The 15,945-nt window shown below is 36.1% G+C and overlaps 1 protein-coding gene across 1 annotated transcript in view; it reads left to right on the top strand.

The window, feature by feature from the left end:
* LOC122788355 (calpain-A-like) overlaps nt 1–15,945 on the top strand; it is a 123,068-nt gene that overhangs the window by 29,527 nt on the left and 77,596 nt on the right. The window contains exons 3-6 of the mRNA XM_044055431.1: nt 7,788–7,865; nt 8,821–8,915; nt 9,344–9,421; nt 9,531–9,616. Of these exons, the coding sequence (XP_043911366.1) occupies nt 7,788–7,865; nt 8,821–8,915; nt 9,344–9,421; nt 9,531–9,616 (337 nt within the window). The remainder of the gene's footprint in view (nt 1–7,787; nt 7,866–8,820; nt 8,916–9,343; nt 9,422–9,530; nt 9,617–15,945) is intronic.

Here is a 15,945-nt window from a genome sequence, read left to right on the forward strand (position 1 = left end):
GACAGCACAATTCTTGCTGCACAAAGTGGCCTTCAGGTTACTAATGCAATGCATTGCTCATTTAACTGTGCTTGAATTTAAGAAGGTGTCCCGAATTCCATTGTCAGCAGATTATATTATGTTTGCCTGATGGCAGAAGGAGACAATAGGTCCACCTAGTTTGCCCTTTAAGTGAATTTAGTATTCTACTTTATCCCTCCCTTACCTTAGCCTCATCCTTATTTCATTTGTTCTATACCCTCTTGAATGCTCCTGCAAAGACCCTCTCCACCATTACCAATTTTTGTAATTCATTTAGTGCTATCCTCTCCATGACAAAGTACTGTTGCATGTTCATGAAGTAGTTGGGCTCTACAATCTTCTATTAGTACTTTCTGCTACCTCTTCTGTACTCCTTGTTCAAGTTAACTCCTTCTCATCTCTTTAGGTGATCTTAAGAACCATATCATGTTCCTCATCTCTTCTTGACTCTAGTGAAAGCACTTCTAGCTTTTCTAGTCATCGGTCATATCCTTCGCTTGTCTTTCCATCCTATGCATCCTTCTGGTGGTCTTCTCTGGACTCCTGTCAGCAGCCTGATATCATTCTCCATCTGTGGCCTCCAGAACTGCACACAAGATGTGACCTTTTCCTGGCTTGGTGCAGTGGTGGCATTTTGTCTTTGCTTCTAGAGTCCATCCCCCTAAAGATGTACCCCGGCACTTGGTTGGATACTGTCACTGTTCTCTGTTAATGGTCACCCTGTCTAGTTGTGATCAGCACCCCCAAATTATTTTCCTGCTCTGCTGCCTTTAGTTTTACTGCCTCATCTAATATTTCACACCAGGCTTTCTGTGCAGAAGGTACAGTTCTTTTTATTTATTTGCAATGGACCTGAAATACAAGCGCTTAATCCAGCTTGTCATCCTTTCCAATTCCTTTCTTAGATTTTTTTTTTGCCATCTTCCACTGCTGCAATAAGCTTTGTGTTATCATTGAAGAGGTTTACTGGTACTTCCTTGCCATATTTTCCTGTTCTATAGATTTGACTGACATTTTTTTAGTAAGGGGAAGGATTTTCTCCTTCCAGCCTTCTCCATACTTCAGGATCTGAACAGCTAACAATAGTTTAATCAACTCAGTTTCTCAGCTCTTCATGCATTACCATAATGTTATCCAGGCATGCTCTGACAATAAGCCCCCTCCCTTCTTCGGGATGGGGACATATGTTGAACAAGACAGGAACCACCACTGCACCAAATAAGGAAGAAGAACAGCTGGGATATATTACTCTGGCTCAACTATATATTTTAGATACTCTAACCACTCTCATTGCATGCTCAACATACACATTGACAAAGGGGAGGGGAAACTTGGGGCTGTGAAAATCCCCATCTGTGAAAGGGCATAATCCACACTGCATGATTCCTCTTGTAGACAAACATAATACAGCAGTTCCTAGTCCTAACCAAAAGCTACAGCCAATCCACTACCCCAAGCATGTACGCCATCCTTCCTCTTAAAGATAAGTGAGAAGGCATAACCTTTTCTTTTCTTCCCCATCCCCCAGTTGACTCATTCAGTGACCAGGAAGATGAATGAACCTGGGTCATCCTGGTCATAGTCAAGACATTATTCCTTTCTGCCACAGGACTGGCAATTACTGCCAACTTCCTCTGACCTTAAATCCATACTGGTTATCATACTGGAGATTGTCATCCTCAAGGAATGCAATCATTCTTTACCTTATGATTGTCTCCATAATTTCCCTGCCATTTTGATTAGTTCAACAGGCCTCTAATTCTTTGGATTTTTCCTGCCCCCCCCCCCCCCCCATTCTATGAGGATATCACACATGCTGCCTTCCTGTCCTGAGGCAGTCATGTATTCACCAAAGAGCTGTTAAAAATCTCTTTCAGGAGATCTGCCATCACACTGGCCACATTTCTACACAACCTGAGAAGCAGCCTTTATGGTCCCACTGATTTATCCCCCTCACCTTCTCTCTCATTATTTCAGTACCTGTTTATTGCTCTCCCTACTATGCCCTACCAAATTTACGTTGTTTTCCTTTGTGGAGGCAGAAACAAAGTATCCATTGCATGTCCCAGTCTTTTGTGATCCCTTTCAGATTTACTAGGTCTGTCCTTCCCATTGATCTGTCAAACGCTAACCAGCACTTATCTTGCATGAGATGGCAGCCCTATTAGTTGAGAGGATATAATCTTCCTTCGTAAAGCTGTTGGAATCCCAGGGTCAGACTATTTATTTTTATTATATTTATCCTTTTTTGACCAGATTATTCCCACTAACTATACATAATGAATAAGATATTTTTGGAGGAGAAAAATAAAATGAAAGAGTGAGCAGAAGAAGAAAAGAATTTGTGGAAAGAAAGCAAACTTACATATGATAACATAGCTGCCAGGACGAGGGAGCAAAAAGAGAGAGAAGTATTCCAGCACTGAAAAGAAAGCATTTAGTGAGAATCAAGGCTAATTGCAAATACATGTTTTGTGACATTATATTTCAGAATGGAAAATGTTTAGAAAATATTTTGAAAAAATATGAATAAAAGGCATATTTCCTTGAAATAAGTTTGTGATAAATGCATATACCAAAGAGACAAAGAAATAAAAAATAAATGTACAATTTATGGAAACATTTTTGCCAAAATGTTATGGAAGTGGTAAAAATACTTGATAATAGAGGACTGTGGACTTAGGGTGGAAATGTTCTGTTGTCTTGAAATTATTTAATGGTAAAATACAACATTTATCAAATGTATTGATGGTAAATGCAACAAAGGGCTTTATAAAATAAAGGAGTCAGCCCAAAACATGCTTTTTGTGGTGCTGAAAGTCATCTTATTGAAAAATATAAAAAAAGAGGATGTGAGATGTGTGGGGAGAAAGGACATGGCAGTAGAAATTGTATCAGCAAATGTTATAAAAGTAAAGAAATGGGACATGTGAATGGAGTGCCGAAATGCTTATAAAAATGTGAAATGCGGAAGGAGAAAGTAAAGAACTAGAAAATGAAAGTGTAACAGAAATTAAGGACCCAGAAGAAGACATTTTACAAGAAGTAAAATAGGTTATACAAGGGGAGTGGATACTGAAAGAAGACAGATAAAAGTAAGAAAATGATTTGAGTGAAATAACTGAGGAAGAAGGAATGAGGCTGCATATAGTTAAATGGAGGAACATTACTGGTAGAAGAGTAAGAAATAGAAAATGTAAAGAAAAAAATAAAAGAAAGAAAATAGGGAATGGATTATTTTAATGTAGATCAAATGCTAATAGTATAATTAGTGACATAAGAAGAATGATGGTAAATCAGAGGTGCATAAAAGTATCAGCTAATATAATAGGGCTAGTAGATGTCAGACTTTTGAAAAAGGAAACAAGAACACAGATGGAATTATTATAGGCAGGAAAATTGTTCAGAATTTTGGTGTTGAAAGATGTGCAGGATTATCTACGCTTTGCAAAGGGGAAAGCATTATTGTGATGGAGCATATAATAGTTAAAACGAGATTATTAGTTACAGATTTAAGAAATAAAGGACAGCTGTTTAGAGTAATTATAGTTTGTGTGCAAACGCATGATAAAAAAAGAGAGAAATTGTTTGAAATGATGAAGCCTTACATATGATTAGTATGAATATGATCATAATGGGATATTTTAACTACAATATAATGAAAGTAGGAAATCTCAAAGGACATTAGGAAAAATTAAGAAAATAATAAAGAAATGGGATTTGAAAATAGGAGGAAAAAATAAGAGTTTACATATAGAAGGAATAATTTTAAAACAGAAGTATATTATATCTCAGAATCTTTAAAGGAATTAAGAAGAAGTAGTACAAAAGTATTTTTTTCAGATCATAAAGCGGTATGGACAAGATTTAGTGATAATGACAATTATATTAAAATATGGAAAGGAATTAAAAAGTTGAATGTCATAAATATCAGGGAAAATTATTTGAGAATAAAGGACAGATGTTATGGAGAGATCATGTAGCAACTATATGTAAAAATTGGACAGAGTGGTGGACAAAGTATAAAAAGAAATGTACAAAGAAATATGAGGAAAGGGAGAAAAGTTTTTTTTAGAAATAGTATATTACAATATAATAAGATAAAATAAATATGGGATTCAGTGGTGGAAAAAATAAGAATATCTGAATAAAGCAAGAAAAGGGTATGAGCAGAATAAGAATAAAATGGTTAATTTATTATACAAAGCATCAATATCAAGTTCAGGGTAAAAGGGGAGAAGTATCCTCCTTTTTGGGAAAAAAAGGTTAAGAGATGAAATTTTATTATTGAGAAATTGGAAAATAGAGAAGGGACTTTAGTACCTGCACAAGATTAGATTAGATTGATAAAGATATTATTATTATTTTTTTAAGAATGAAATATGTAGAGAAGAGAAAAAATTGAAAAATGAAAATGTTTTTTTTTCAAAAAAAGGAAAATTATGATTTAAAGAAAGAAAACAATATAGAAGTAGAAATATTTTTGAAAATAGTTAGAGAAATATAATCTCCAGGAATAAATGTATTATATTATAAATTTTATAAAATAATGGATGAGAGAAAAAAATTTAAATATTTACAAGAGTATTGAATGAATAGAAAGAAAGGAAGATAATATATGTATGGGGTAAAAAGGTTAACAAGGAAAAAGAGAACTAGAAAATGTAGATAGTTGGAGACTAATTTCATTAATAAATACAGACTGTAAGATATTTATGAAAATAATGAGTCATTTTAGAAAAAAAACATTTTTAGAATAAATGGAGGAATGGGTTATATGGGGTTGCAGGGAATGTAATAAGCGAAGTATTACAGCTAGTAGAAGAAATATACTACATAAAGAAATAAGGAAAGAGAATAAGGAAAGGAAGTTAGAATTATAGGTAGCGTCAAAGAAAAAACTTAAGGTAACATTATGAGTGAACAATTATGGGAAATTCTAGGAGAATATAATATAGATAAGCAAACTGATTAGGATGACATATGAACACTATATAAGTAATGTATTAGGGAATGGATGGATAATAGGAAAATTAAAATTAAAAGTGATGTGAGACAAAGCTGCTCCTTAAGTAGTATAATTTTTGCATTAGCTGGGAATTCATTTATGGAAATGGTTGATAATGGAATGAGGGAAGTAAGATATATATATATATATATATATATATATATATATATATATATATATATATATTTAAAGAGGAAATTAAGATTCCATTAATTATGATGTATGGAGATGATGTGATATTTGTCACAAAAATATTAACTGGATGGTAGAAGAAATTAGAAAAGCAGAGAAATGTTTAAAGTGCATAGGTTTGAAAATAAATTTTGAGAATAGTAATGACTTTTGAGAGATAGTTAAAAAGCAGGATTATATTTTTCGACAGTATATGAAAGAATAACAGAAGTATTTAAATGAGATACTACATGGTCTTCAGTTATGGAAGAGATTTAACTTATTCTAAGAAGAGAGTGTACTTATTAAATAGTTAAATGGTAGGCAAGTTAGGATATTAACATTCAGTAATGGTTTTTCAAGGTGAGTTAGAAAAAGAAAAAATTTGATTTTTTTTTTTTATTTTTTTATGTGGGGGTCAAGACTAAACTTGGTAAAGAGAGGAAATGTACACAATGAGATTGAAGAAGGAAAGCTAAATTTAAAGACCCCTGTTATCCATTTAGTGTCTTTGTGTTTGTGTAAGATATTAAGCAGTAGAGGATATAAAAAAGAAAGTATAGTAAATCAACTAATGCAAGAAAATATAAACATTTGTGGCATGATGTGGAAAGCAGTAGGTAAAAAAGGAAAGTGGGCAGGGAGAAGAGAGGAGTGGAAAAGAAAAATATTAGAACTGAAAACAAACTTGTCAGATATCAAAGATAAAAGAAAGTTATGGTATGAAGAAATTATGATTTTTTTATATTAGGCCTTGGGGAAAATGTAGAAATTAATGTTAAAAGGGCTATAAAGAAAGAAGTGATTTATGTGGTGGACTGAAGGGCAGGATTTTCTTTTCAAACTCCTAATAAAAAAATTACCTGTGAAAGTAGAAATTAAATACAAGGCAATAGGACATGTTTAGCATTCAGTGAGATAGAAACTATGGAACATGTATTTATAGCATGTAATAGGGTTAAGAAAGTGTTGGAAAGGATATGAAAAAGGGGAATGGTTAAAAGGAATGATATTAGATAAAATTGTATATAAAGTGTATGCTCAAGATGAAAGAAATATTGACATAAAAGACAAAATGTGTGTAGTTGTGATATATCGATCATGATATGTTAAGATTAAAGCAATTCCATTTAATAAAATATGGGATGAGTGGGACATTTGTGAAAAGATAAAGTTTTTTTGTAGCAAAGGGTGGGCTGGATAAAAGAAAGAAGGGAAAAATTAATTATTTTATTTGCTGTTTAGAATATTTACTTATTGTAACTAATTACATTTTTTGTGTTAACTTATTCATCGATCCAAGATTGAATATCATTAGGTACAGATGAGCTTGATGGAGAATTTTGTTTAAAATAAAGGACCCATATTCTTTTCAGTAGGTGCTGTGGGATATTTTACATCTTCCTAAGCTACCACCAGCTCAAGCAGATGGGACCTTGATTTAATGTCTCATCTGAAGGACAACATGCTCAGGAGTGGAATTCCCACGTTATGCTGCACTGTAGTATCAGCAATCCAGCTACCTAGTGTGGGAATAGAACCCACAGCCTTCTGCACCAAAAGCAGGTGTGCTACCTGTTGCACCACTGGCACTGCTACAAACAAGATTGGAATGAGATATGGAGAGAGGTTTATCCAGTGCTCTTTATTAAGCCATGTAAACACAATCAGAAATACAAAAGTGCTGGCAGTACTAAAATGGAAAATGCCACTGTATTATTGGCAAAAACACCATTTTTATTTTATTTATTTATTTTATTTAAAATTTGTTAAGTGGGAAAGTCTGATTTGAAATGAAGCCAATTTTCAGTGGAGGCCGGGGAGAAACGTTGCAGATGCATGTCTTTGTAACACCCTCATCCTGCATTTCTTCTCCTTTATATGAATTCTTCATCCATTGACAGGTGAGATGTAGCCAATATTAACCCAGGGGCTAGGTGAGACTTGCCAGTGTATATGGTTGACTAAAGAGTTTGGTAAGATCTGTCTAATTTTGGTCCAATAGCAGTTTAAGATTTTGGCTAATATTGTCTCTTTAGTTAAGCAGCATTTAACTAGGTCTGTTTGTCTGAGTAATACTTATTAACAGATGTGTAATACAACACAATCAGTCTGTTAGAACTGCTTAGTTATTTAGAAAGTAGTTCCATGGAATTTACATTCAGTGCTACATAAATAGTAGGCAATGGGATTCAGCCAGCGGAGGGGAAAACAGTTAAACAACACTTTAACTGGCAGCTTTCCATTCGCTAATGCGCTGGAACATATCTGTCTGGCATAGCTTAGACTTAGCTCCCATTTGGTGGGGACTATAGTAGTAATTGAGTTGGTATAAAGGTGTCACTAGTGTTATGGGATAGCCAGTGACTGGGGTGAAATTTAATTAGTGAACAGAAGGGATATACTTAACAACTATGACTTCGACACAGTTTTGTTTTTGGGACAGTAGCAACATATATGTGTCTCAGCTTAGTGGACATGAATTAAAACAAGCATGTTGATTTTTAAACTCATTACTTTAATAACTGCACCATAAACTGGACTTCATGTACAAGCAAATATTAACTTTATTTCATGTGCTTTCCAGCAGACAGATGGCCCAGATTCTGAAAAACAGGATGGCTTGGTAGCAGGACACGCCTACAGTATCACCGCTGTAAACAAGGTTTGTCATTGTCAGCTTGTGGGACTTCAGGAATGGATATAGAGATGAAATGAGTGTGGTACAGGCATTTCCTATCTGAGCTGGTGGTGGAGGGGTTTGTTGGGCCCAGTGATGGTAACAGCCCCCCCGCTAATTCCTCCAGCCTGAGAATCAGCATGGTAAGAATTAATACTTCATGGGGGTGGGTATGATCGACACCTGGTAAAGACAAATGTCACCAGTCAGCTCCCTAAGATAAGAAGGGAAATCACTGAAAATGGTGACAGCGGTCCCTTAAATATTTCACCCACTGCCACAACAGAGACCCAAATGTCTCTTCTAAGTCAATCATATAGTATTGGTCACTTTGTTTCTATCACTGTTTGGGGGTAAACTTGGGATATGGTCTTGTCTGGGTAGTCAGTACAGTGAGCGAGACTAGTGGCAAGCTTTATTAATTGTGTGTGGGGCCATGTCTAGGTCAGAGGTTAATAGCAATCTCAGACCTCACCTTGATGGGACTGCTGCATATCTGCAAGTCAAGCCCCACTTGAGTAACCCGCACTCGTGACCTCAACCTGGTCTGTGAAATCAATAGAACTTGTTGGCGGGACAGATTTGTGTCCCAGAGACTCTCCCACCTGTGGAATAGACTCCCTCTCCATGTCAAGCAGAGTACCTCATTATCACTTTTTAAGCAGAATCTGGATAACTGGATGGGAAACAGAAAATACACCCCTGGGATTCCACCTGTGCCCTTGCTGGCCTGGGGCATTGGGTGCTGACTTAGCTGAACATGGGCTAAACTCTTGGCTAGGTTTATAAGGGCCTCAGGGCTAATAGCCTAGTAACTTCCTTTGATCCTAAGAGAAGATGAACGTGAATACATAGGAAAGTATAAGGACAAAGAAGAAGTAGTAAACTGAAGTAACAATAGTACCTTTCTTTTGTTTTTTGTTTTTTTTGTCATTTGCAGCTGACCACCCCTAGAGGAAGCGTACCACTGGTCCGTATCCTAAACCCATGGGGTGTTGGAGAAATTATAGAGTGGACAGGAGACTGGAGTGACACGTAAGAAGTCCCTTAACTTTTTTTGTTTGTTTTTTATTTTCACGTCTCCATCCAATTTCTTTCTAGTTTTTTATTTTCATCTTGCCTGAACATATTCATTTTCTGCATCCTTACATCCTTTCATCTTCTCTTTCTTTTTATTCCAGGGTCTTTCTTTCACATGTGAATTGTATATTATTATCATATCCTGCTTTGACTTATAGTTTTTCATTTTTGTCTATTTCCATCTTTTCTATTTCTTCTTGCCCTGTTTTATTTTATTGCTTCTCTTTCCCACATCCTTATTTCCTTCTTCACTTATTTTTCTCCTCTTCTTCACCACCAAGATTGTGTCATCACTGTATACAGTTATGTGTTGTTAACATAGTCTGATACTGCTGATATACACAGGTGCTCAACATCGTAATTCTTACCTTTTGTTTTTCAAGCTCACCCCTTTGGGATGATATCCCAGTCTGGACGAGAGAGTCATTTGGTTTTACTAAAAAGGATGATGGAGAATTCTGGTAAATAATTGGGTTTAAAAAATCACAATTGTTTTCTAAAATATAAGCTTAAAATATTTTGTGATTGCACATTTTTCTCTCACTTCATCTCTTAATATCTTGTTTCAAGGATGGGGTTTGAAGATTTTTCAAAACGATTTGCCAATGTCACAGTGTTGACCCTGGGTCCTGATTTTGACAGTGACGGCTGTGTGGGTAAGCCTTCTTCTTAAGCAAATAAATGTATAGTTTTCTCAGTTGTAGCAAATGATTTAAGGAAGATGTTGCAACAGCCACGTCTTAGCTATATTAGTAATATGAATATGGAGGAGAAGGAACTGATAAAAGAATTATGTCACAACCTGAGCTAAGAATCATGAAACCAGAAAAAGGGGGAGGGGTTGCCTTGTTGGATTCAAGTGTTTATATGTCTAGTATATTCAAGCTAGTTAATAATGAAGCTTGTTATATTAAAACATTGAAAAATGAAATTAACATGGCCTACCATAACACTGATTTGTTATTAAAGGATCTTTGGGACCAAGATGCCATAGATTATAATTTTTATAAGTTCTTAAAATAGATGAAGCTGTTATGCCAGCTATCTTTGGCATCACCAAAGTACATAAAAATGTTCAGGACACCCATCTACGCATGTTGTTTCAGCAACTGGTTCTAAGACTCACACACTGGCAATTTATATTAATGGTATTTTGAAAATTTTTTTTCAGAAATGTAGTTATGTGTTACACGATTTGTGGAATTTCTTGGGAAACATACAAGAGGGCGATTACAATGATGCGTGACTAGTCTACTAGTTACAATAAATGCCTTTGACCTGTTTTCAGTTATACCTCACTCTACTGGACTAGATTGGTTCAGGGAGGCTTGTACACAAAATTGTGACCTATCAACTAGAAATGTCAATATTCTAGTTGAATTTATGGAACTAGTATTGTTCAATAATTACTTACACTATGAAGGTGAATATTTTAAACAAGTCTCTGGTGTAGCTATGGGTGCAGCTTGTGCCCCCAGCTACACTAATATAATTCTTTGGCATTGGGAGCAAAATATTGTCTTCCAATCAGATTTTCTCCATCATATAGCAACTTATTGTCGCTTCTTGGAGGATAATGTACTGCCTCTCCTTTTCATATATGACCTCTTTATATGGAAATAGTTTAATTGTAGTACTTTTTTACATTTATTTAGCTGTAATTTGCTGATCCAATAGACTGAATTGTATTGATGCTGCTAACAGATTATACCCTATATCAAATCATTTAAGTGCTCTAATGTACATATTTTCATTTTCTGTTGTGTGATCCTGAAGGCTGAAGCTGATTACCTGCCTTTCTGATGCTTCTGAAACACTAAACCCCATCATGCTTAATCACTTGCTTGGTATTTTCTCCTTGATTTTTATAACTAAAAATAATCAAAATGCTGTTGTTTTAGCCATTACTATTGCATAATCCTATCTCTCTTCTGACCTAGTGATCAGAATTCGATATCTTTTTAACTTGCTTGGTATAATAATATAATGTAAATATGCTTTATTCTGATGCTGGTAGTTATTTGGTGTGTGTGTGTGTGTGTGTGTGTGTGTGTGTGTGTGTGTGTGTGTGTTTGTTTGTGTGTATGTGGGGGGGTCACATGGCTTTTCTCTTGTACTGTCCCTTTTCTTCCAGTGAATAACTGGCTTTAATGTCTAACACAGGCTTCTGGTACAAGCTTGTCAAGTCACTCCTTACAAATCACCTTACACTGTACATTCCAGCTGTGCCTTATTTTTGTGAATTCATGTTGACTACTTTTGTGCAAACCAGATAAACTTAAATTTCATCAGTGTGGGTACAAACATGATACCTTATAATTTACAATTCATCATCATCATCATCATCATCATCATCATCATCATCATTAGAAGCAGCAGCTGCAGCTCCCTTTTCCCATTTTCTCTATGTGGTCAAGGTGTCACTTCAACTGTCACCATCTCTCTTGCAAGTTTTCTACCTTCCTCCAGTGTCAGACTGGCTGTTGCAGGTCTTTTCTCACACAATTCAGTTATCTCTTTACTGGACTCCCTCATTTCCTCTTGCCTTTATCCTATCATTCAAAAAATCTTCTTCACCATATTGTTTTTTGGTTTCCTGCACATGTACCTAAACCACCATAATCTGTTCTGTTTGACGTTCTCTGCAATTGGAGCTACTTGGGATTTTGTTCTGATGCCCTTAATTCTTCATATGTCCCATGGTAATTATCCTATCACCAATCTCAGGCATTTCATCTTCATCACCTCTAGCTTCATCAACTGCTCTGCCTTCACTGCTCAGATTTGTCTACCATACAATAGTACTGTTTGCACCACTGCTTGTTTACAACATACTTTTCAGCATCTTTGGCATTCTTCTGTCATACACTACCCCTGACACTCTGTGCCAGTCAGCTGCAGCTCCTCTGATTCTAGCTTTGACTTCTTTCAGACGTCTCTTCTTTTCTCCTGAATTCCTCCTCTCAGGTGCTTGAAGATATTAAATTGTTCTATTATCTTCCATTTTAACTAAAGTCTAAGCTTCTTCTGACTTCCCCTATTTGTTGCCATTACAACTGTCTTATCTGTACTCAGTTTCACTCCATATGCCTTCAGTTTTGCATTCCATTCACCTATCCTTTGCTGAAGCTCTTGTTCAGCATCTGCCTGCCATATCATCTGTATACAGCAGCTTTGTTAATCTGTCCCCACTGACCTGTTTGCTGATTTAGTCCATCACCAGTATAAACAGCAAAAGTCCGAACACTGTTTGCACTTGTGTCACTGGGTTTTTGTATAAAGCCCGCACTAATTCTACCAATAATTCTGGGACTTCGAACATCGCAGGACTGTCTGCGTATACTGTACTGTGAGACCTCTCTGATGGCAGAGAGTTGCATAACAAGCTTAAAGTGTATGAAGTAGTGCGACTACACTCTGTAATCAGGAAAAAAACAAAACAATCAACAGTTTTTAGGGTTGCTTAACAAAATCTTGTTAAGAACACCTATGTTCTGTTAAGATTGGGTCTCACACTAGTGACTAACAGCAAACATTGTTGGTCAGCAAAGAACAGCATCAGTTTTTAAAAGATGTTAGAACTTAACTCTGACACGTTTACAAAAATAACTTTTGGCAGAAGGAAATGTCTAACAGTTTTTAAAGCCGTTAGTTTTACAGAGCAGTATTCATTTCTACTAGCTGTCCATACTACTCAGCTGTCCCTGATTTTATAGAATGTCTCTGATTTTGACTCATATTTTTCTCCTGTCCCTCATAAATTTGTTTTATTTTCTGGCAAATCACTGAGGATTGCAGTTAGTTAATAATGCCAGACATTCCAGTTTCATACATTTTATTGTTCATAAAATGCATGTTGATGCAAAACTGGTTGCTCTATTAACTTTTTAATTGAAGTAGAGCAATATTTAAAAACTTCATTATTTTGATCCTTTGCTCCCGCCATTATTTTTGGATTTTATCAGAATTCTTAAGCAAAACAAGTTGAGAGGTGTGATGCTGTGTGTTTGACAGTGCTCACTACTTTATCGTTTTTTAAAACACTTCATGCTCCTACAGTTTCTCTTTCTTTCTTTCTTTCTTTCTTTCTTTCTTTCTTTCTTTCTTTCTCTCTCTCTCTCTCTGTCTCTCTGTAACTGGTAGTACATAGAACAGATAAAGCTCTGTGCGCTACCAAAAATTATGAGTGGATCTCTAATCATAACCTGTTACTTGTTCTTGACATAGGCACCAAGAAAGTTACCTCAGAAGTGAATTTATCGGCACTGCTGTCTAGAGCATTTGGCAATGAGATACTGTTAAAGATCTGATCAAAATCCTCTATGCCTTTTTCAGAGCTTTAAAGTGCCATCATGTAACTTCATGTATTATTCTTAATTTATCAGACAAACATGGTTATCATACATTTTCTTTTTAAAATCAGGACATTCATTTGTGTTTAAAATATTTACTGTTAGTCCATAGCATGACAAATCTTGAACTACAGAATAAAAAGAACCACAGCTTCAAATCTGATTGCCAAATGACTTTAAAAAGCAGTGGAAAATGAATAAATAATAATGGAAATTAAGAATGAAAAATGAAATTATATCTGTAGACCTGAATGTTTAGACAGCTTATCAAAATACATAATCTATTCCATTGTCTATGGTATTTAAACGTTCTGCAGAATGAATCATTTGGGGATGTAGTATCATGCACACCCAGAATACTTTTATACTATGAGTCCATCATAAGCGTATTTGCCTGTTAAAAACAAACCTATAGTGTTATTTTAATTGTACAGGTGCTTATTCATTGTTTTGTCCTCACACATTCCCATGAACTATGGTGGTGCTTATTTAACTTCACTACATAATGTTTTCCTAATGTTTTTCATCAGCTGTTACATAAAGTGGTGCCACTGAGTAAATGAGGCACCTCCATCTTTCCCTCATCCGACTACACTCCAGTATGAAAATGGTATTCCAGCCAGGGTCCTAAGTGTCAGTGCCAAATGGTATTCTATCCAGGGTCCTAAGTGTCAGTGCCATTAATATGATGTAAATCTAGAATGCAGTAAATGCATCAAAAATGCAGCAAAGATATAGACAATTTGTAAGACATTAAAGCTTCCAGAATTCCTGTGGGACATCTACCATCAGCATGAGGACGTAAATAATCAGAGCAAGAAAACATAAACGATCAGATCAAAGCAATATTTATCACAAATGAAGGACAGAAAGTATCTATCATTAAAATAAAACCTTCTACATTGATGAAAATTTCACTAACTTCCAAACTATCGAATATAGCCAGAAACCAAACAACCTATAATGGCAACTTCCCTTATACTTACTAAACTTAAATTCCTCAGTTGTTACCTAACCTCCTCCAAACTCTCCTCAAACTTCCTAAATCTAAATTCCCAAGTCACTCAGAACTTTAAAATGCCTCTCTCCCTCCCTAACGCTCCCCTCCTAAATCCTAAATTAAATTATCCTCTTGCTCCTTGACCCTAAGTCTACAGATCATGTATTGTTATAGTAATTTTCACAAGACATTATTGTTCAATTGTCCATATTCCTTCTTCAAGTCCACAAAAAGCTGAGTAGCTTGGTGGGTGAATGGACTGTGCTGTAGATGACGAGGCCCTGGGTTTGAAACTTGACAGGGGCTGAATATTTTCTCAGTCTCTTATCGTCTACTTAGAGGTGATCTCTGCTTGATTTACAAAGCCATGTCTGAATCAGCCCTACTTAAAATGCTACACCTAAAGAGATCCCAAACGCCCTGCGACACACGGTCCAGAGATCACAACCTCACTACCACAATTAACAGAACATGCTGGAGGGACAGCTTCATCTCCCAGAGACTGCCCATACTCTGGAATAAGCTTCCCATTCATGTCAAGCAGAGCACCTTGCTGGCCCTCTTCAAGAGAAATCTTGACGAGTGGATGAGTAACAGAAAGTTCACTCCAGGGATCATTCCGGTTGCCGTACTGGATAGGGGCACTGTGAACAAACATCGTGTGGCACGGTGCCTGGGCAATTGTTTTGGGCTAGGCTTGTAAAGGCTCCAGGGATATTAACCTATTACACATCTATGAATCTATGAGCAAAACACACAGTGATTGTACTGGTGAACTCCCATTACTATTCCAATAGCAATGCAAGGTAAAGTACTTGATCCACGACTTCGCAGACAGGATGGAATTGATATTGCTTCTTCTGAATCAAGAGGTTCAGTCACTAGATAAAGTATCTTTTCCAACGTCCTTTCAAAAGTTTTCCCAGAGATGCTGAGGAGTACGATTTTTTCTATATTTGGAACATACCTGCCAGACTCCTTTTTGTTTTGAAAATTGGGACAATTACACCAATGTGCCAGTCCTGAAGTACTCCTATCTTCAAAACAATGCTGAAAAGGCACATTAACCATGACACCCGAGTAATATCCAGAGTCTTTGTCTCATCTACTCACATAGTACTTGTCACCTCAGTTTAATTGCTGTTATGATTACATCTAGAGAAATCAACCAATCCCACCAGTTGCTTGTAGTAATGCCTCCTCAAGGTAGGGCATGTTGAATTAATTCAATAATACCCTAAAAGGGATCCTTTCACCTTCTATCAGTTCCTCCATTTGAGGTCAGCACCTCTTCATCTTTACTAAGGACAGACTTGGCAATGTCCTGCCAACTTCTGAAACACAGGATGGTTTGCCAGAACCTCCTATAGGCCATCTTAAAGTAATTCTATATTGTTTTATTAAATTCTTCGCACATCCATGTCTTTACTTCAGTGAATGTTGTAAGTGAATGCTGTAAATGCTGCAAATGCAAATGCTTTCCTTCTGATCTCGACAGACTCCTGCTAGCATTTGCAAGAGTCAGTAGTTTTTAACTTCATGGTGTCCAACACTGGTTCTTAAGGCTGCTGCCATGACTAATATCAGACACATTTCAGTCACAGTGTCTTATCCCTGCCTAAACTGTTAAGGT

The sequence above is a fragment of the Protopterus annectens genome, chromosome 13.part0, assembly GCF_019279795.1.
Source record: "Protopterus annectens isolate FY-2018-M chromosome 13.part0, PAN1.0, whole genome shotgun sequence".
In the NCBI taxonomy this organism is placed as follows: Eukaryota; Metazoa; Chordata; order Ceratodontiformes; family Protopteridae; genus Protopterus; species Protopterus annectens.